Source organism: Gossypium hirsutum, chromosome D10 (assembly GCF_007990345.1).
Source record: "Gossypium hirsutum isolate 1008001.06 chromosome D10, Gossypium_hirsutum_v2.1, whole genome shotgun sequence".
Taxonomy (NCBI): Eukaryota; Viridiplantae; Streptophyta; class Magnoliopsida; order Malvales; family Malvaceae; genus Gossypium; species Gossypium hirsutum.
In genome coordinates, this window is record NC_053446.1 from 1,141,895 (window position 1) to 1,160,003 (window position 18,109).

The following is an 18,109-nucleotide window of genomic DNA, read 5'->3' on the forward strand; positions in this document are numbered from 1 at the left end:
TTTACATGTCTTTAAAAAATTTTAAAAAAATTTACATTCTAAAATAGGTTTCCGATTCATTTTTCACTAAAAGATTTGTGACATTCCTTATTGTTTTTTACTAAACTTAAGGACTTTTCTATAATTAGACTTATGCATCTTTTTTTTCTCTTTTCACATTTGTTCATCACATCTAGAATCCCTCTTCCTTTCGTGACGTAGTAGTTAAATACAAAGTCACTTGAGCCACATCTTCTTCTAGTCATGGTAGCCGGTACCATTCTAGTATCGCTCGTACCGATGTTCTAGTGGTAAATCGGAACAATAAACCTTAAGTTACGTTTTAATGCAAATTTCGATCGTATTAATGCTTATTGGTTATTTTTACCCGTATCAATCAGAATATGGTATTTTAGTTGGAACCAAAAAAATTAAATTTTAAATATATTTTAAATATAAGTTTTTTTATTATTTATTTGTAACAATAATAATTTTAAAACATTTTAAAAATTAATTTAATTTTTTATTATTTATTTTTAATTTATTGAATTATGAATTGTTATATGCATAGTATGAGATGATCTTATTGTTTAATTTATGAAATAATATTTTTGTTTGTTTTTGTGTAGCTTACTAAACAATATTTTATATAATTGATGAGTGTTTTTTTTTTATATATCTTAAATTTTACACGTGGTGAGATTTGAACTTATATCATCTACATTTTTAAAATATTTTCCTTACCACTTCAACAAAAATTTATTTTTTATAAGTATTTTGTATTTGAGATTTATTTAATTTTATTATTTGATATTTGTAAATAACTTTTATATACATATATCAAATGTTTTTCAAAAATAGCAATAAATCTAAAATGGTACACCCAAATGAATCGATACCACTATGTGTAAGTACCGGTAGAAAAATGATACATCCATTAATACAATACTAACTATTTTGCTTCTAGCACCACCCATTTTAGGTTTGATCCCATAGTTATCAACTCCTTCACTTTCTCTTTCTCCAAGTTAATGAATGATCTAGTTAGCATCGGAGCTGCAACACTGTGCAGCAGGTCCCTCAAATAGAATTTGTTATTTAAGTTCCTTATAAAATAATTAAATTAAAATTATTTTATGGTAAAATTACATATTGACTCCAAAAAATTGGATAAAATCATGTTTAATCTCTTCAAAAATGATAGAAATAATAAAGTAATACATTATAAAATTATCTTTTGATCTCTCAAAAATTTATAATTCAATTCCGCCCCAAAAAGATTTTAGATTCGTCCCTGGCTTTAATTCTACGAACACATATGGGCCACAATTAATAATGTAATTCTAACCATTTTTTCCTGAGTCAAAGTTACACCTATTATTATCAATTAAGTTTTAACTCGGTTAAAACTATAGTTATTGCAACAATCAATAATATATAAGCTTGAGTGTGACTAAGCTTGTATTTCATCCGATTTAGAAGTCGAAAGAGATTACATATAAAGATAGGTATTATACATCAATTATTCAGCAACACAATTACATTATAATGCTACAAGGTGCTTTAAGTTTTAATGGATTCTAACAGTCCTTAGGCTCAATTTCTATCAGCATTCCATCACTGAAAACTGGAAAAGGGTTTCTCGAAAATGAATTGTCCAAGCAACAAAGCTTCCATTTAAATCGAGTCACCAAGTAATGAATTGTAACCAACGTTTCGATCCTCGCAAACTCGTTCCCGGGGCAAATCCGCGCTCCACCTCCAAATGCCACAAAGCAATATGGCGGGATCGACGCTTGTTTCTCGAACCGCGCTGGATCAAACTTCGACGGGTCCGAGAAAATTCTCTCATCCATGTGTGTCATGTTTGCAGCCCAAATCACCTAAAATTCTCAAAAGATTGCATATTCGGTTCAGAGATAATTATGATACTAAACCAAACTATTAAACTAAGGACCAACATAAAAGGGAGCCAAAGGGCCTTTAGCATCCAAAATTTTTGAAATTTTTACTTAAAATTTCTCCAATTTTTTTTAAAATTCTAATCAAGCTCTACAAAAAGTTTTAAAATTTTAAATTAAACCCTCTAAAACTTTCTCAATTTTTTTATTATTTTTTTCAAAATTTTTAAAATTTTAATTAGACCCTTCAAAAATTTTAATTAAACTCCTTAGAACTTAATGCTACGTGCCACTACTGTATTAAACGATATAAATTCTTACTTGCCATCCTTTGGGGATAGTGTATCCTTCATATTCAAAGTCTTTGAGGACTTTCCTAAGAGAACCTAACAATGGAGGGTTCATCCTTAAAGTCTCCATTGCTACTCTCCATGTGTATTTCATCTTGGCAAGGTCATCCCACGATAAAAGCTCCGAAGTTTTGGTCTTGGCTATCTTTTCTTGTTCTATAATTTCAAGCTTAATTAGAAATACTTTAAACATGGTTAATAGAATCAGTTGGTTGAATTAAAAATAGATGATACAATCAATTCAATGGTACCATAAAATTGAAAGAAAATTAAATTGGTCAAAAAAATCAAATCAGATAAAATTTAATTAAAAACTGTTTGAATCAGATTTAAGTTAATTTAAATATTTAATTTTGTTTTTTATAATTTATAAAATGATGTTTATGTTTCTAGCATTATTTATTTGTGTTTTTTTTTTCAAATTTTAATGATTTTTTTAGATTTTTTTTACAATGGTTGAACCAGAGATTAGTAGTCTAACAAATTCGATCACGGTTTCTTTAATTTGGTCCTCTACTATGCTCAATTTTGGGATTAATACTTGTAATTTTTGGCATAATTTAATCTCACTATTTTTATAACGTTATTAGTTAACTCAAATAATTAACACCATTACTTAATCCAATTAAAATGTGAATGTGAATTTTTCTTAAAAAGCATCCCTCCCACAGAAAAGAAAATCCATTTTACATAATGGGTTGAAAACGGTGTTAATTATTTAGATTAGCTAATTATATAATAAAAATATAAGAACCATATCAAATCCCAGATTTGAGCATAGTAGAAGGGCCAAAATCATAATTCGCCCATCTTCCTGTAATCAAACATGTTTCGAACTTGAATCATTCGCTTACCTTGCACGATTTTATCATAAACGGATCGATCCATACCCAAAAGCCTGACCAAGAAAGTAATGAGAACGGAGGATGTATCATACCCCGCTATCATCACACTTATTACGTTGTCCACGATTTCTTCATCGGACATACGGATCGAAGGCTCAGTTTTTCCGATACCGAGCAAGCAAGCGATGAGATCTTTTCGAGTATCAGCAACCCTTTGCTCCAATGCAGCCTTCCTTTCACTAATAAGATTCTTGATGAATGCTCTGAGTTGTGCACTAGCTTTAAGGCTACGGTTGAACCGTGTGAAGGGAAGGTTTATTGGTAATGACATTAAGCCGTTCATCATATGTTGAAGAAGCTCTATAAGATTGTTTCTTGTTTCTCCTTTTCCAATGCCAAATATGAGTGAGCTCATCATGTTGAAAGTGAGAGTCTTCATCAATGGCATTACCTATCAGGAACACCGAGCCACAAAATTGCTTTAAGGGAGCAAAAGATGAAATATAAATTTTTTGGAAGGCAAAGTGAAATTCTACTGTTATACTAATTTGTAATTCCATAAATTCTAAAAGGATTAAATCATAAATTCTACTGTTATCAATTTGTAATTCCACTACCTACCCTTTTATCTACGCCCCTTTACGTAGGTAGTTATAAGAAAGGGGACAATGTCTGACTATGGATTTAGTCTCTCTACATTGCTAAAATTTTGAATTTAATCTCCCTAATTTCATTTTGAATATTTTAATCTCTCTACTTTTATAATGATTAGTAAATTTAAATTGATAAGAGGGTTACTGATTGAGTCTCAGTTTGATTGAGATTGATATTGCTACGAGTTCGAGTGTGTTGAAGCGTATTATCTTCTTATATGCCATTAATTAATTTAAATAGCCAATACCATTATTATTTTGATTAAAATATCGATATAAATCTATTAATAATACCCATTCCAACACACACACACAAAAATAACCCATATCAGCATCATGAGTCGAAATCTATCTCAATAAATTAAAGTTCAAATTTAAGGAGAAAAACTAAAATTTGACCAATTGTATCAGAACTTACCATAACCTTTTGATTCCCATGCCAATGCATCTCTACATGATTTCTAACTTCTTCATCCATCTTCCCAACATATTGTTTCAACATTTCAGGCTTCAAAAACGAAACAAGGGCTCCCCTCACACGCTTGTGATCATCGCCGATCAACGCGGTCATATTTCTCTCTCCACAGATCCTTTTAAACGACGGCGGTTGGTGGTTTCCGAGTACGTTACCGTCGCAAGTGAAGATGAACTTGTTAGCACTCTGCCCGTGTACGAAAACCGTCGGGGTACCGAAGAGGCTGAGTTTAGAAACGGGACCGTATTTGCTTGTTCTTTGTAGAAGCCATTGCTCGATGCTGTTGGTTCGCATTGCATGTAGGAAACTAAGGGTTTGGCCTATGAGGGGAAACCCCATGGAACCTGGTGGATGCTTTTTGGGTGGTGTTTTTCTTGTTAAGGCAAAGTAAAGAGAAGTGAGTAAAAGGAAGAAGATGAAACAGTTTGTAAGATCCATTGTAATTGAAAGTTGAAACCGAAAGTGTGATGTGAGGGGATTGAAGATGGTTGTTCTATTTGTAGGAAAAAGTTGTGGTATCTTTGTCAAGAATAAATTAATATTGTCCCTTTGGTAACTTTTTTTTATCTTTTTATTAGTCTACATTAATTCCGAAACTTGACAACTAGTTTTCCCATTTGGTCTTCAAATTTAGATAAAATATGATAACTTGATATTTTAATATAATATTGTGTCATGTCGTATCATCACTTGAATTTTTTTTTATAATTTCTTTATTTTTTTTAAATAATTTAAGTGATGACTATTTTAAGGAGATACAAGTTCGAGATTAATATGAATTAATAAAAAGTTTGGAGACTAGTGTGGGAAAAGTTATCAAAATCAGGGACTAAATGTTACTTTATCCATTTTTGTCAGTCACTATATATATATGATTGATAGTTATTCGCAATGTTATTTGAATCGGATCAGACCAGTCGGCCGGGTTGAGAACTGATTGAATATAGTCTAGAGAGTGATTTTGAACTGGTTAAGTTGAAAACTGGTATGAACCAGTTAAATCGGGTTTTTAATTTTTTTAATTGAACTGGTCTGAGTGATTTGACCGTCCGTTTTAAAAAGCATTGGTTTCTTCGATCTAATTCTAATTTTAGTCCTTATTTTGTTGGAATTTGAGATATTAGTTCTTTTAACATGTAAGTTTTATATTCTTAAAAGGAAGAACATTAACAGTGTTACTAGTTTAGGTTTATTATAAAAGTAGAATGAATAAATTATGATAAATTAAATTAAAAAGAATTGAATCTCAAATTTTAACAAAGTAAAAGGACTAAAACTGCAATTAAACTCTAAAAATAGAGAGTTTTTATAATTAATTTTTCTGGGTGGTGTTATTCTATTTCTTGTTTTAAACCTACTGTTTATTGTCCTTCAGCATTTGGGTGCCTTTCCAACATGAACATTAGTGAATGCCATTTTTCTTTTATGCATTTTCGATAAGTTGCTTCACGCTACATATAAGTTTATTTTATATCGTCAAATTAGAGGCTCTTGCTAATTGAATTTTATAAAAATGTCAAATTAATAGCTCCAAAAGCTACATAGTATTTGACATCTAAACATTTATGATGAATATCATTCCAAAAATACAAAGATTAATACCAGAAGATTCTTTCCTAGCAGAAAAGTAAATGTAATGAAATTCATATTAAAACTTTCTTACGAGGTAGTCTTGTTGATATAATATTTTGTGTCAACAATTTGGACAAAGTTTAATTAAAAGAGTCTAGAAAGTTGTGAGGATATTCGGGGTAAAGTTGTGAGCTTTACAAAAGTCCTTTTCGATAGTTGTTTTGTCGTGTGCATGAAGTGCTATCAATAGAATTATAGAGTGCTTTACTAAGATGTAATAAGATGTGATCTAATTATGATTTATAGAATCAACGTAAAGTATTAGAATAAAAAATATGATAAGAAAAGTCGAACTCTGATGTGATGTGTTGATGACCCACGTAAGAAAACATGAGAATTCTCATTATGTTGTTATACCATACAAGGTGATTAAGTATAATAAGTCGGAAAACAGAAGAAAACCTGAGTTTTTTTGTAATATTGAACTAGTTTGAATTTACAATAGTATTATATGCCATCTCAATTGGAAAGTGAATTATATTTAAAACACGTTTTATATGTAAATATATATACCTACTGCATAGACAACTTGAATATGATGTGTTAAAAAAATTCCTTTAAATTTTATTTTTATTTTTTTAACACATCAAATCTAAACTATCGATATTGTAAGCATACACATATTTATAATTTAATGCCGGTGTTTTAAATACACTCTACATCAAATCTAAACCTCATTTATCGTCTAAATTGATAATTACATTGATGGAAGAACCTAATAGATAAAATATTGATACTTTAAAGGCTCGATTACAATGTTTTGAAGTCTACTTGAAGGACCAATTTAAGAATATAAACAATAACTTAAAGCCAAGTTATCCCTTAGTAATATTATCAAATGCATGGGTTAAGAAAACTGATATCAGTTGGACCAAGTATTTGTAAGAACAAACTGATGCAAGCAAACAAGTACAAAATTGAATCTACAAGGAAGATATTTTCCTTCTACTTGTTGTCGACCAATAATGAGGAGAGTGTCGATAAACCGACTATTCGATCACGTAACCGATGAAGAAATCAACAATGGTTTCCCTTAAAAGATTTTGTCCGCATCTTGACTAGGCTGAGTTCTACGTCTGGATGGTTTTCGAGGTTTGCTTCCCTCACTCGACTGGAACAATCCAATGAACAAAGACGCATCCCGACTAAAGGATCGGGTGATATTGGGCGGATATTCTCTTCGGAGGCAACTTACGAAGGATGTACAATACTAGAGCTGAAGGTAGGATCTCAACAAGCTGTAATTTGATGAAATATAGAAATTTACATGCTTAGGAACATATAAATAGGATGCTGCAAATAAAAAAGAAGCAAAATACACCAAAAGCCACTAAATTATTACTAAATTCACATTTGATCAATTAACTTGAAAAAATTCTAAAATAGTCATTGAATTATTTGAAAGTTTTCATTTAAGTCATTCATTTGAAGCTTGCTAGCCATACTTAAAAAAAACCCATTAACAACGTAGTGACTTAAATAAAAAGTTTTGAATAATTCAATGACCATTTTGTAACTTTTTAAAATTGAGTGACCAAAACATAAATTTATCAGTAGTTTAGTGACCTTAGTTGTAGTTTACCTATAAAAAAAGGGGTTCTTAAAATACCATGTAATAGATCAAGTTCAAAACTGGATGGTCTAAAACATCAAGCGATGCATCTGAATCAAAGGCCGATAAAACTACCTGCACATCGAGAAATCGGAAGATTTCGCAACCAAATGAAGAAAGCAGCATCATAATGTATGATTGTTATAACGCATTTTACGAGGGTAAAAGTACTATAGAAGCCCTTGTACTAAGAGTCATTTGCCTCTTTTATTAAAAAATAGCAATTTTTTCATTTACCTAAGATAAAAAAGTAAACTAACTATTTTTATTAAAATTTTTATTTATTTCTACTATTAAAAACTAGCGACAGTAACAAACAATTACACGTGGCTTGCCACATGTGCCTCATTCTAAGACAAAATTAATTTTTAACAGTAAAAATAGATAAAATTTTTAATAGAATGATCAGTGCTCTTTGATCTAATATACAGGGAACTTTCTTATTTTTTAAGTACAAGGGCAAATGCAATCTAATTCTTAGTATAAGGGAATTTGTGTACTTTTACCATTTTACAAGCGCCGGATAATCTTAACCAAAATGTCTTTGCGAAGATAATCTTAAACCCAACCTAGGAAGAGGACTCGAAAGAAGATACACTTGGGTTTGGTCGGAAAAAGAAAAACTTACCACAGAGCATCTAATAAGGAAGCAGGTGAAACAAATGGCAGTAACTGATCCAACCTACAAGAAGGACATCAAGTATGAAATAGTCACGCCAAGAATGATTAACTATGCAGTGTAGCTAGGTGAACTATATAGGGACGAAAATACCTCGTTAAGCTTCTTCCTTCTTCCTTTTGACTCGATGGGGAAACGTTTTAGCATGAAAAATAATCTGAGAGGATTTGAGTTTGTGGAATTGGTATCATTAGAAATTTTAACTCTAAGCACAATAGCCATTAAAATCGCGTTAACAAACAACGATTACCTTCCTCCATACAACAAGAATCCTAATGCAGCTATAAATGAGACCGCTGGAGAAAAGAATATGGAAAATACGCGGCACAGTTAAACAGAAGAAGCAACATTTAACGTGCATAATATCCCGAGATAAATAACTTGTTTTGATGGTTCATTATTATGCTTACCGGCAATAAATACTTTTCCGATGAATTCCACCACGCTGTTGTCGTCTATCCAAAGATACAACCAAATGCAGACCTGAAGTCAAATGTCAAAACTTCATTTTAACTTCACTTCAGTATCATGTATCAAAGCTAGTTGTAGTAGGAAACTCAGTAAACGGCTCACCTGTATGACGTAAATAACACCATTGATTGCCGCATAAGAAATTCTGAGTTTATCCGTTGGTAAGCTTCTTGCCTGTTCATAATGACAAGGTAAAACGTCAAAGTTTCTCGCAACATTACAAGAAAGAACCGAGTGCACAAGGTTCTAACTCGGTTTATTGATCAAGGACAAGGCATACATCGTTTAACAGAACGAGAAATCACTTGCCTGGTGATAAATCTCTGCCCAAAATAGGGCTAGTAACGTATACGTGGAGAAAAACAGAAGGCTTGGAAGATCCAAGAGTACGAATATAAGTACCTAGTTAAAGAAGAAACGGCTCGTGTCAATATAAAACCCTTGTTGTTAAGGCTAGTTTTAGTATTGTTGCTGCAATTGAAAAGTGTTCTTGAAGAACCTATTGCATACATAAGCCAATGCAAACTTAAGAACTTTTCGTATACGAAACCGAACAGATATCTCCGAATTACATAGGAGACTAACCTTGGGATGCAATAAAAATACTTGTTTGTGAAACCCGAACACGATGGCACGCACTGCAACAATGAGAAAACTCGTATTCAGATACTGAAAGTTACATCCTCAATCCTCATTACAAGGCAATACAGGACATAGGATATCATATATCACCTCCATTCACAATGACATTCATAAGATGGAAAACCTTTTGCGTAGTCCAACCGTATTCGGGTACTCTCAATTCGATCCTTATTAATTGTATCTGCAAAATCATAAACCCCTAATTGTTACAAGCAAACTAATATAGCTTCTGGAAGTTGAAATCATTAACAATGATATTGACAGTTTAAAGCTTTAATTTCACACAGACGTTTATGCTTCAATCGTACTAATATAACTCAGTAAATAAGCAAACCAAATCAGTTGGATTCCTAAAATACTGGAAATCATTAAAATGAAAATAAATAACAACTCTGATCCGAGCAAAACGAAATAAAACAGTCGAGTGAATGAAATAAAAACGCACAAACAGTGGAAAAATTGAGAAAATTGACCAGAGCAATGGAGGAAACTAAGGCATAAGCGGCGCAAAGTGTGTAAAAGATGCCATCTTGCCAGTGAGTCGATTCATTGACTTCGTCCCACCAGCTAGAAACCAGAGCTGGAAACTCAGTAAGCGTTAAGTCCAGTGGTATTTTCCTTATTCTAACCATCTCTCTTATTTTTCCCGAACTTTCCCGGGAAAGTCAAAATCCCCAGAACCCAAACAGAATACCCAGAAAGACTACAACTTGGAAAGAGAAAAAAGAAGAAGAAAGGGTTTTGTATTTAAGTCTAACAATGGGTCCAAGCCGAAAGGGATGATGATGAAGTTATGAAGCCTTTATTATGCGCTTTTCCTTATGTTGGGTTCACTAAAGTCCAACCTAAGCTTCAACAGAGTTCATCGATGAAATGTGGTGTTTGGTTGCAATTTGCAACATTGTTTTGATTATAGAATGTGTCAAAAGTAAGGATTTTTTTTTTTTAAATTTTAGATTTTGGTTGGTGGCATTAATTGTAGGATCAATCAATCTTTTTAATCCTTATCTAATGTTTAAGTGTATTTTGTCCCCATTTTCCAACTCAAAATGCAAACAAAAATTTTTGTCTTCCATATGGGATTCTCTGTTCCGGCCATGAAATGATGAAGTAGCAGTAGCAGAAGCAGATGCAACTGTTACGATGGCTACCACCACAACTGCCGTCAATTTTCAGTTTTTTCTTTCCTAAGATTATTTCGATTTGAAATTAAGATTTCAGTCATTACAAGTTTGGTTTTTTTTAATTAAATCGAGTAATCGAAAAATATGTGGAATCCATGGGTACACCTCACGGTAATTTTATATTTTTATAATCACCTTAGATTAATGTCACACCGTTGACTATGGTAATGATTTAGTGATCAATAACCTAATAAATCAGCAGTATTAGTGATTACATTGTAAATTTTTAAAATTTTATAATTAAAATATAATTTAAATTATACATAAATTACTAAATTATTTTAAAGTTTCGTAATAAAAAAATATTATATAAAATTTATTAACTATTTTTTGTTTATATAAAAAATAATTTTTTAGAAATGTTTATTTAAAAAACTTTGAATCTTTAATAATAATATTTAAAAACCATAAAATAAAATTTATATGGTTAAAATAAGTTCAAAAATTCAAATATCAAAATTAGTGTGGAAAATATAACATCTGAATTGAATTATAATGATTAGTTTATCGAACCAAACTCACCCCTAGAAGAGGACTTTATGGGATTGTTTGCTTCGGCCATGTAAAGGTGGAGTAATGTTAGCAAAAGAATTAGACGGATTAGATTTGATTAATTTGAATTAGATAATTGAAAGTTTAAAATTTTGAAGTAATTTCAAGTTAAATAAGCTTGATTTTGAGGTTTGGATAAAAACTGAACTTATATAATTTAGTATTTGTTCCATTTTGATTTTGAATCATCTTGAGTTCGATTGTTTTGGTTAACTTATTATGAATTTGAATTATTTTCAGATTCTTATAATTTCGAATATAAGTTTGTTTCTACATGAATAAAAACTTTTGGGCCTTGCTTGGTACAGTGAGAAGAAAATGGTAGGATGTAAAATATAAATTTTCTTTGTGCATATAAAAAATTAATTTATTTCCTCCTTTTCATTTTCATTTCATCCCTACACTTTTCAGCATTCTTACGTCTTTTAGCATTTTTCTTTAGATAATATCACCAACGGATCCGTGGCGCAATGGTAGCGCGTCTGACTCCAGATCAGAAGGTTGCGTGTTCGATTCACGTCGGGTTCAGAATCCCGGTCCAATTGGATCCATTTTTGGTTAATATCTATGTACTTTATGAAAATGCGGAATTTAGTCCATATAAATTTTATGCTTCCTTCCCTCGCTTTTTTTCTTTTTCAGTAAAATAACACTCCTTTCTCAGTGATCACTAATCTACTCTGCAAAAAAAAAAAAATGGCCTTATTCTCCCGCGTCCGTACACCGGCCACCACAGCTTTCCGCTTCCGCCACTTTTCAACCGTCTCCCCAAACTCCTCCACCTCTCTCACCACCCACCAAAACTCACGCGCCGCCCTCTCCCGCCTAAAATCCGAGCAAGACCCCGATAGCATCCTCGAAATCTGCCGCGCCGCCCGCCTCACCCCATCCTCCCATATCGACCGAATCGCTTTATCCGTTGCTATCTCCAAACTCTCCGAAGGCAATCATTTCCAATCCATCGACACTTTCCTCCAAGAACTCCGTTCCCGTCCCGACTTACAAAATAATCGTTTCGTTTCCCATTCTTTAATCCTCTACGGTCAAGCCAAGATGCTAAACCGCGCCGTGACGGTCTTTGACGAATTCTATAACAAGGGTTTTTGCCGTTCAACGAAATCATTAAATGCTTTGCTCGTTGCAGGGTTGATAGCAAAGGATTATGAAGAAGTGAAGAGAATTTTCATGGAGTTTCCACAAAGGTATAAGATTGATCCCGATTTAGAAACTTATAATAATGCTATTAAAGCTTTTTGTGAATCTGGGTCTTCGAATTCAGTGTATTCAATTTTGGTTGATATGAAAAAAGGAGGGGTTAAACCCAATGCGACAACGTTTGGGACTTTGTTAGCTGGGTTTTATGTAGAAGAAAAGTATGAAGATGTTGGGAAAGTGTTGAATTTGATGAAGGAATATGGGATTCCTGTTGGGGTTAATACATATAACATAAGGATTCAAACCTTGTGTATATTGAAGAAATCTAATGAGGCTAAGACCTTACTTCATGGGATGCTATCGAAAGGGATAAACCCGAACTCGGTTACCTATAACCATTTGATTCATGGGTTTTGTAAGGAAGGGAATTTGGAGGAAGCTAAGAGCTTGTTTAATAGCATGGTGAATAGAGGCTTGGAGCCTGATAGTAATTGTTATTTCAATATGGTTCATTTCTTGTGTCAAGGTGGGGATTTTGAGGCTGCCTTGAAAATTTGTAAGGACAGTATGGAGAAAAAATGGGTTCCGAAATTTTCGACTATGAAATCACTCGTGAATGGACTCGTTAGCATATCTAAGGTTGAGGAAGCTAAAGAACTTATCAAGAATGTTAAGAAGAAGTTCTCGAAAAATGCGGATTTGTGGGATGAAATCGAGAAGGGTTTGTTGTAACTAGGGTGACAATGGCATAGACTGTTCTTTAAATAATGATTATGAACTATTAGAGCTAGTTAGGTCTGGTCTTAGCCATTTTATATGGAAATGAAAATGAATTGGACAGTTTTTCATCATAGGGACGGATCTTTTTTCCTTCTGTTTGTTAATTAGTGAAAAGCTTGTCTTTTCTGAACTTGGGTTATTTAGCAGTGGAATCCACCACTTTTAAACGGTAATGTCTTTCTGAATGAAATCCTGTTATCAAGTTGATATTTATAATAGAATTGAAGCTGCTGGTTCGGCTCTGCTTACTGATAAAACTTTACATTGATTTCAGTCTAGTGAAAGTTCTTCATATTTGAGGTCAGTGAGGTGGGAAGCAGTTCAGTTCATTGGATATCCTATGCAGTATACAGGTAAGGTTGATTTGAGACAATATATCGAACTTTTGTGTCATGCCTTGTAAGCTACTCTATCGTATTCAGTTATGTGTATTTGTAGAATTAGCTAAACACCATGTGTTACCCCACATTCTCACGCTATTAGGTAAAATTGTGGTGCATATACCGGCACATAACCTTAAAGGTTTATAAACGAACCGAGTGCCGCATGCTTTTTGCCTATTGTAGCCCTAAGTCCCAACTGAAAATTCTTGCATGTTCAGGTTGTGCTTTGATTTACTAAGGCAATGAGATTAGAAATCTCGTATGAATTAAGTTTTTATCCAATTAGGTGATGCTTTGTGAATGATATATCTCCTGATATGAATGAACCTTTGTTTCTAGACTTGATTATTGGAACCGAAAGTTATGGATTTCTGTTTGAAGTCACTCTTGGCAATAAGTGTTCAAAACATTGCTAGATTGAGAGACATGACATAAATCAAAAGAATTTCTTAAAAACAAAGGTTTTACAGTTTTGTTAGAAGATGGGTACAGGGAATTCACCAAGCAACCAATATGCTCCTTTGATTCTACATCCAGTTTGTACTCTGCAGCCTTTCCAAGCTGCAGCATTTGGGATCTTTTTGCATTCTGTAGTTGTCTTTTGCCAATGGAATGCCATAAATTGAGTTCAATGATGTTGAAACCGGACAGGACTAGCCGACTGGTTCAAGAACCAGCTGGTACATGGTACGGACTACGGAGTAAGGGAAAGAACTGGTTGACTCATGAACTGATACGAACAGATTAAACCAGATTTTATATTTTAAATATTTTTTAATAATTTATTTAATTGAAACCAGATTGATAATCAAACTGAAAACCGATGATTTGATCGGCTTGACTACCGATTTGGTTCCAAAAACCATGATTGAGCTCAATTTAATTTTTTTCACAACACTTTTCAATTTGAAAGTTAAACCAGCCTTACAGTGTCATCCATACCCAGCACCAGATATAGACAATCCCAGAAATGCAAAACCATACATTTTATTTACATTCACCTTTCATCTTTCATTTAACTTAATTAATCACTGCAAAAACCAATAAATCTAAAACTTGGATTTTAGTCCCTCTATTATGTTGAAATTTTGGATTTAGTCTTTTTATTTTGATTTTACATAATTTGATTCATCTCCTTTTATCAAGTTATTAGTTTATTCAAATTATAATAATATTAGTTTCTCATGTTAAAGTGATGACTTGGTTTTATATACTATTAATCAAATATGGTTAAAATCACATGAATATCCAATTAATAATGTACAACCAATAATGAATTTACATGTTACAATAACTTTAATGTCTTGAATTAATTTTTATCAGTTAAGACCTATTAATAATATTATAAAAGTGTTGATTGAGTATTAGTTCGATTAGTATCGGTATTATTGTCAATATAAAAGAACGTAAGTTTGAGTATGTAATTTTAGGTATTGTATCGAAAAGATAAATTTTCCGTCTTTTAACTTCTCTCAAAATATAAATCATTCAAGTATTTTAGTTTTGAATAAATGAAAATTTTTAATTTCCAGTTCCTTTAAAATATGAATAATGTAATTTAAGCATTGTAACGGAAATTTTATGTTTTTATCTAGGTTTTCTTATATAAAATTTTTAACTTCCCTGTGAATTGGAATAGCTTACTTTATATAAACACGTATCATCATCTTCCTATGTACTGCATGCCATGAATACCCAAGTTACATAATGGGAAAAAAGAGAAGTTGTTGGGAAACTTATTCAAATTTGTTTAAATGGAATTTAAAGTGAAACGCGTTTCGTTCTTCTGTTCTACCAAACTTTATTCAAACGATTTTAACTCATTTTTTTTTCTTCTTTATAGTTTCTCAGTGTTGATCTCATCTTCTTTCCATCCACAATCTAATTGAAAAGCTCCTATATTTAGAAAATTAATATAAATGGAGTTAACTTTATAGTTAATCCTTACTTTTAATGAATAAAAGACGAAGTTATTAGTTCTTTTTTCTAATATTTCAAAACACACCCATTGTTTCTTTGCTCCCCATTTTTCAAAAAATGAGCTGCTTCTCTTGGTGGAGGTGCAGCACCGTACTGGTGGCCTTGGTGGCAATAGCAACAACAATGGCAAGTCATTGAGGGCTTTGGTGAATAATTTGTCAAGAAAAGCAGGTATTAATCTATTGTTTATTTTTTTATGTAAATGAAATTCAGATAAAAGATTGGAAGTGTAGTGCTTGTCTATGTTAAAATGCCTCATTGGGGCTTGTTCCAGAGGTAAATGAAAAGATCATATTTATCCTTGTTTATGTTTGTTTTTATTGGTTGATATTTTTCGAGAAAGGTGACATGGGTTCCGATAATTTCGGGTTTTTATAAGAAGAACAAAAGCTTAGGTGTTTTTGAGGGGAGTTCGGTCTCGGATCTTCAAACGGTGGAGAAATTTTGACCGGAGTGTCTAAGTTCAATTTTAGTTCTAGGTTGTCTCTTGATTCTGAGGAAAGCCCAACGGGTTTACAGAGTTTGGGGAGTACCTCACGACTAAGGAAATATGAGCATTTGGCTTTGGTGGAGTTTGAACCCATGTTTTTTATATGGCATTAGTGGGTAAGAACTCCACTAAAGGCATGGGTTGGAATCTTATCAAGGCCAAAATTTTTAACATTTCTCCCCAAACTTCGTGAATCTGTTAGGCTTGAGAGACAAAACTTGAGGCTAAAATCAAATATAGATGCCTCGAGCACAATTTCCACTGTTTGAGGGTCCAAGACCGACCTCCCCTCAACAGGGGTAGATAAAACTTGTGATTCGAGACGCTTTCGAATACATACAACATCATTGTAATGGAGAAAAAATAGCTTAAAGTCGTAAGCAAGCATCCGAGTTGATTTCACCGTCCTTGAAGAACATCTCTCGATCCGATCTATAAACGATACTTACGTTCCTAATTCTGGGTACCTTTTATTTGACCATTTGAATCAATGTGCAGGTGCCAACAAGCAAAAAATAGCTGAAGAAATACAAAAAGTTGGCAAAGTAAAAGTTTCAGCTCATATTTTCACATTTAGAGAACTAGCAGTTGCTACAGACAACTTCAATCCTGATTGTCTGATAGGGGAAGGTGGCTTTGGCAGGGTCTATAAAGGATACATTGAGAACCTTGATCAAGTATATATAAATATGTTTACATACAGATATATATCTTTTTTCTCTAGAATTGTTTCATGCATGTAACTTGTATGACCCTGAAAGTTGATAACTTTTGTGCTTGGTTTACCTTAGATTGTGGCCGTAAAGCGGCTTGATCGGAATGGAACTCAAGGAAGTCGAGAATTCTTCTCAGAGGTATTGATGCTAAGTCTGGTTAACCATCAGAACCTCGTGAATCTAATCGGCTATTGTGCAGATGGGGATCAAAGGATTTTAGTTTATGAATACATGGCAAATGGATCTTTGGAACATCATCTTCTTGGTGTGTTAAAAATGACACATTGAAACTTGTTTAGTACCAATTTATATACTATTAATTCATTTTGTTTGATGTGTATTTAGATTTGCCCCCTGGTAAGGAGCCATTGGATTGGAATACCAGGATGAAAGTAGCTGAAGGAGTGGCTAAAGGACTAGAATATTTACACGATTTTGCTGATCCGCCGATAATTTATCGCGACTTTAAAGCTTCAAACATATTACTAGATGAGAACTTCAATCCCAAACTCTCGGATTTCGGACTTGCAAAGTTAGGTCCTACTGAAGGGAAAGACCATGTATCAACTAGGGTCATGGGGACCTATGGTTATTGTGCTGCTGAATATGCAATGACAGGCCAGCTGACGACAAAATCCGATGTTTACAGCTTCGGTGTAGTGTTTCTGGAGCTTATCTCGGGGATGAGAGCTATTGATCTCGAAAGACCGGCTGAAGAACAGAATCTGGTTCTTTGGGTATGTTCATGGAATCCAAAATCACTTGTTTTAAGCTCTGTTTTAAGTTTGTAAATTTAAGTTTATCATCGATTATCGTCCACATATTGCAGGCAGAGCCATTACTCAAAGACAGGCAGAAGTTCACGAAGATCATAGATCCGTTGCTCAAAGAGAATTACCCCGTAAAGGGTCTTTATCAAGCTCTTGCTATAGCAGCAATGTGTCTTCAAGAGGATGCTAATAGCCGGCCATTGATCGGTGATGTTTTAACTGCGGTTGAGTTTCTTGCTAGGCCAAAAGTTGACGGCCAAGTTACAGCAGAGTCACAAAGAAACAGCAGCTTCCATGTTAAGTCCGTGAAAGAACGAAGTTCGAAACGAGACCGTGATTTGTAGCTACTGTAGCTGAGGTGAACAATCTTGAAACTTGAAGAAATTGCAGAACTGAAAACCAACTGAAACTGGTACTTGGTTTTCAAGCTACAAGTTGCTCACACTATGTTAGCATGTTGTTTGTGTAGATAATTGTGAGTTCTTTTATGTGTGTAATTGTTTAAGTAGCTTATCTTTAAGTGCAAAATACAAGTATGTGTTTAGATATAAGTATGCATAATCTTTTTTAAGGTTTTCATATATTTTGGATGATCGTATTGTTATTCTCGTGTTCAAATACATGGGAGAGACAATAGTGTCAAACATAGAACTAAATTGTAATATTTGAGATTTGGTATGTAAGCATGTGCAACTCAGATTTAGTACATAATGAAACCTTGTGAGGAAAATCTTCATGTTTGTATGTCACTGTTCAACATGAATGTGTCTCTAAGAAAAAAACACAATGGATTGTGATTTTATGGAGAGAAGTCTATGTAACATCCAAAAACACGGTTGGCTGTAAATAATATGTGATAG

The 18,109-nt window shown here is 33.0% G+C and overlaps 4 protein-coding genes and 1 non-coding gene across 5 annotated transcripts; 3 read left to right on the plus strand and 2 right to left on the minus strand.

Moving 5' to 3' along the window:
* Positions 1-1,434: 1,434 nt before the first annotated feature.
* LOC107935371 (cytochrome P450 716B1) lies at positions 1,435-4,720 on the minus strand. The gene is made up of 4 exons (XM_016867959.2): positions 4,147-4,720; positions 3,085-3,526; positions 2,202-2,386; positions 1,435-1,862 (listed from the first exon to the last, which is right to left on the minus strand). The coding sequence occupies exons 1-4, from the start codon at positions 4,639-4,641 to the stop codon at positions 1,560-1,562; spliced, it is 1,425 nt and encodes a 474-aa protein (XP_016723448.2). The 5' UTR covers positions 4,642-4,720; the 3' UTR covers positions 1,435-1,559.
* A 1,821-nt stretch (positions 4,721-6,541) lies between these two features.
* On the minus strand, positions 6,542-10,137 carry LOC107935340 (tobamovirus multiplication protein 1). The gene is made up of 11 exons (XM_016867915.2): positions 9,713-10,137; positions 9,330-9,420; positions 9,183-9,235; positions 8,907-8,999; positions 8,700-8,771; positions 8,537-8,609; positions 8,377-8,422; positions 8,220-8,283; positions 8,076-8,129; positions 7,445-7,522; positions 6,542-7,073 (listed from the first exon to the last, which is right to left on the minus strand). The coding sequence occupies exons 1-11, from the start codon at positions 9,869-9,871 to the stop codon at positions 6,981-6,983; spliced, it is 876 nt and encodes a 291-aa protein (XP_016723404.2). The 5' UTR covers positions 9,872-10,137; the 3' UTR covers positions 6,542-6,980.
* A 1,294-nt stretch (positions 10,138-11,431) lies between these two features.
* TRNAW-CCA (transfer RNA tryptophan (anticodon CCA)) lies at positions 11,432-11,503 on the plus strand. Its single transcript has one exon. It is a non-coding gene; the product is annotated as a tRNA-Trp (tRNA).
* On the plus strand, positions 11,479-13,631 carry LOC107935401 (pentatricopeptide repeat-containing protein At1g61870, mitochondrial). Its single transcript, XM_016868001.2, has 2 exons — positions 11,479-13,079; positions 13,185-13,631. Exon 1 carries the CDS (start codon positions 11,672-11,674, stop codon positions 12,860-12,862), a length of 1,191 nt encoding a protein of 396 aa, XP_016723490.2. The 5' UTR covers positions 11,479-11,671; the 3' UTR covers positions 12,863-13,079; positions 13,185-13,631.
* LOC107935363 (probable serine/threonine-protein kinase PBL23) lies at positions 13,095-17,993 on the plus strand. Its single transcript, XM_041103196.1, has 7 exons — positions 13,095-13,143; positions 13,220-13,263; positions 15,354-15,444; positions 16,262-16,440; positions 16,555-16,744; positions 16,825-17,216; positions 17,309-17,993. Exons 1-7 carry the CDS (start codon positions 13,095-13,097, stop codon positions 17,591-17,593), a joined length of 1,230 nt encoding a protein of 409 aa, XP_040959130.1. The 3' UTR covers positions 17,594-17,993.
* The last annotated feature ends 116 nt before the right edge of the window (positions 17,994-18,109 follow it).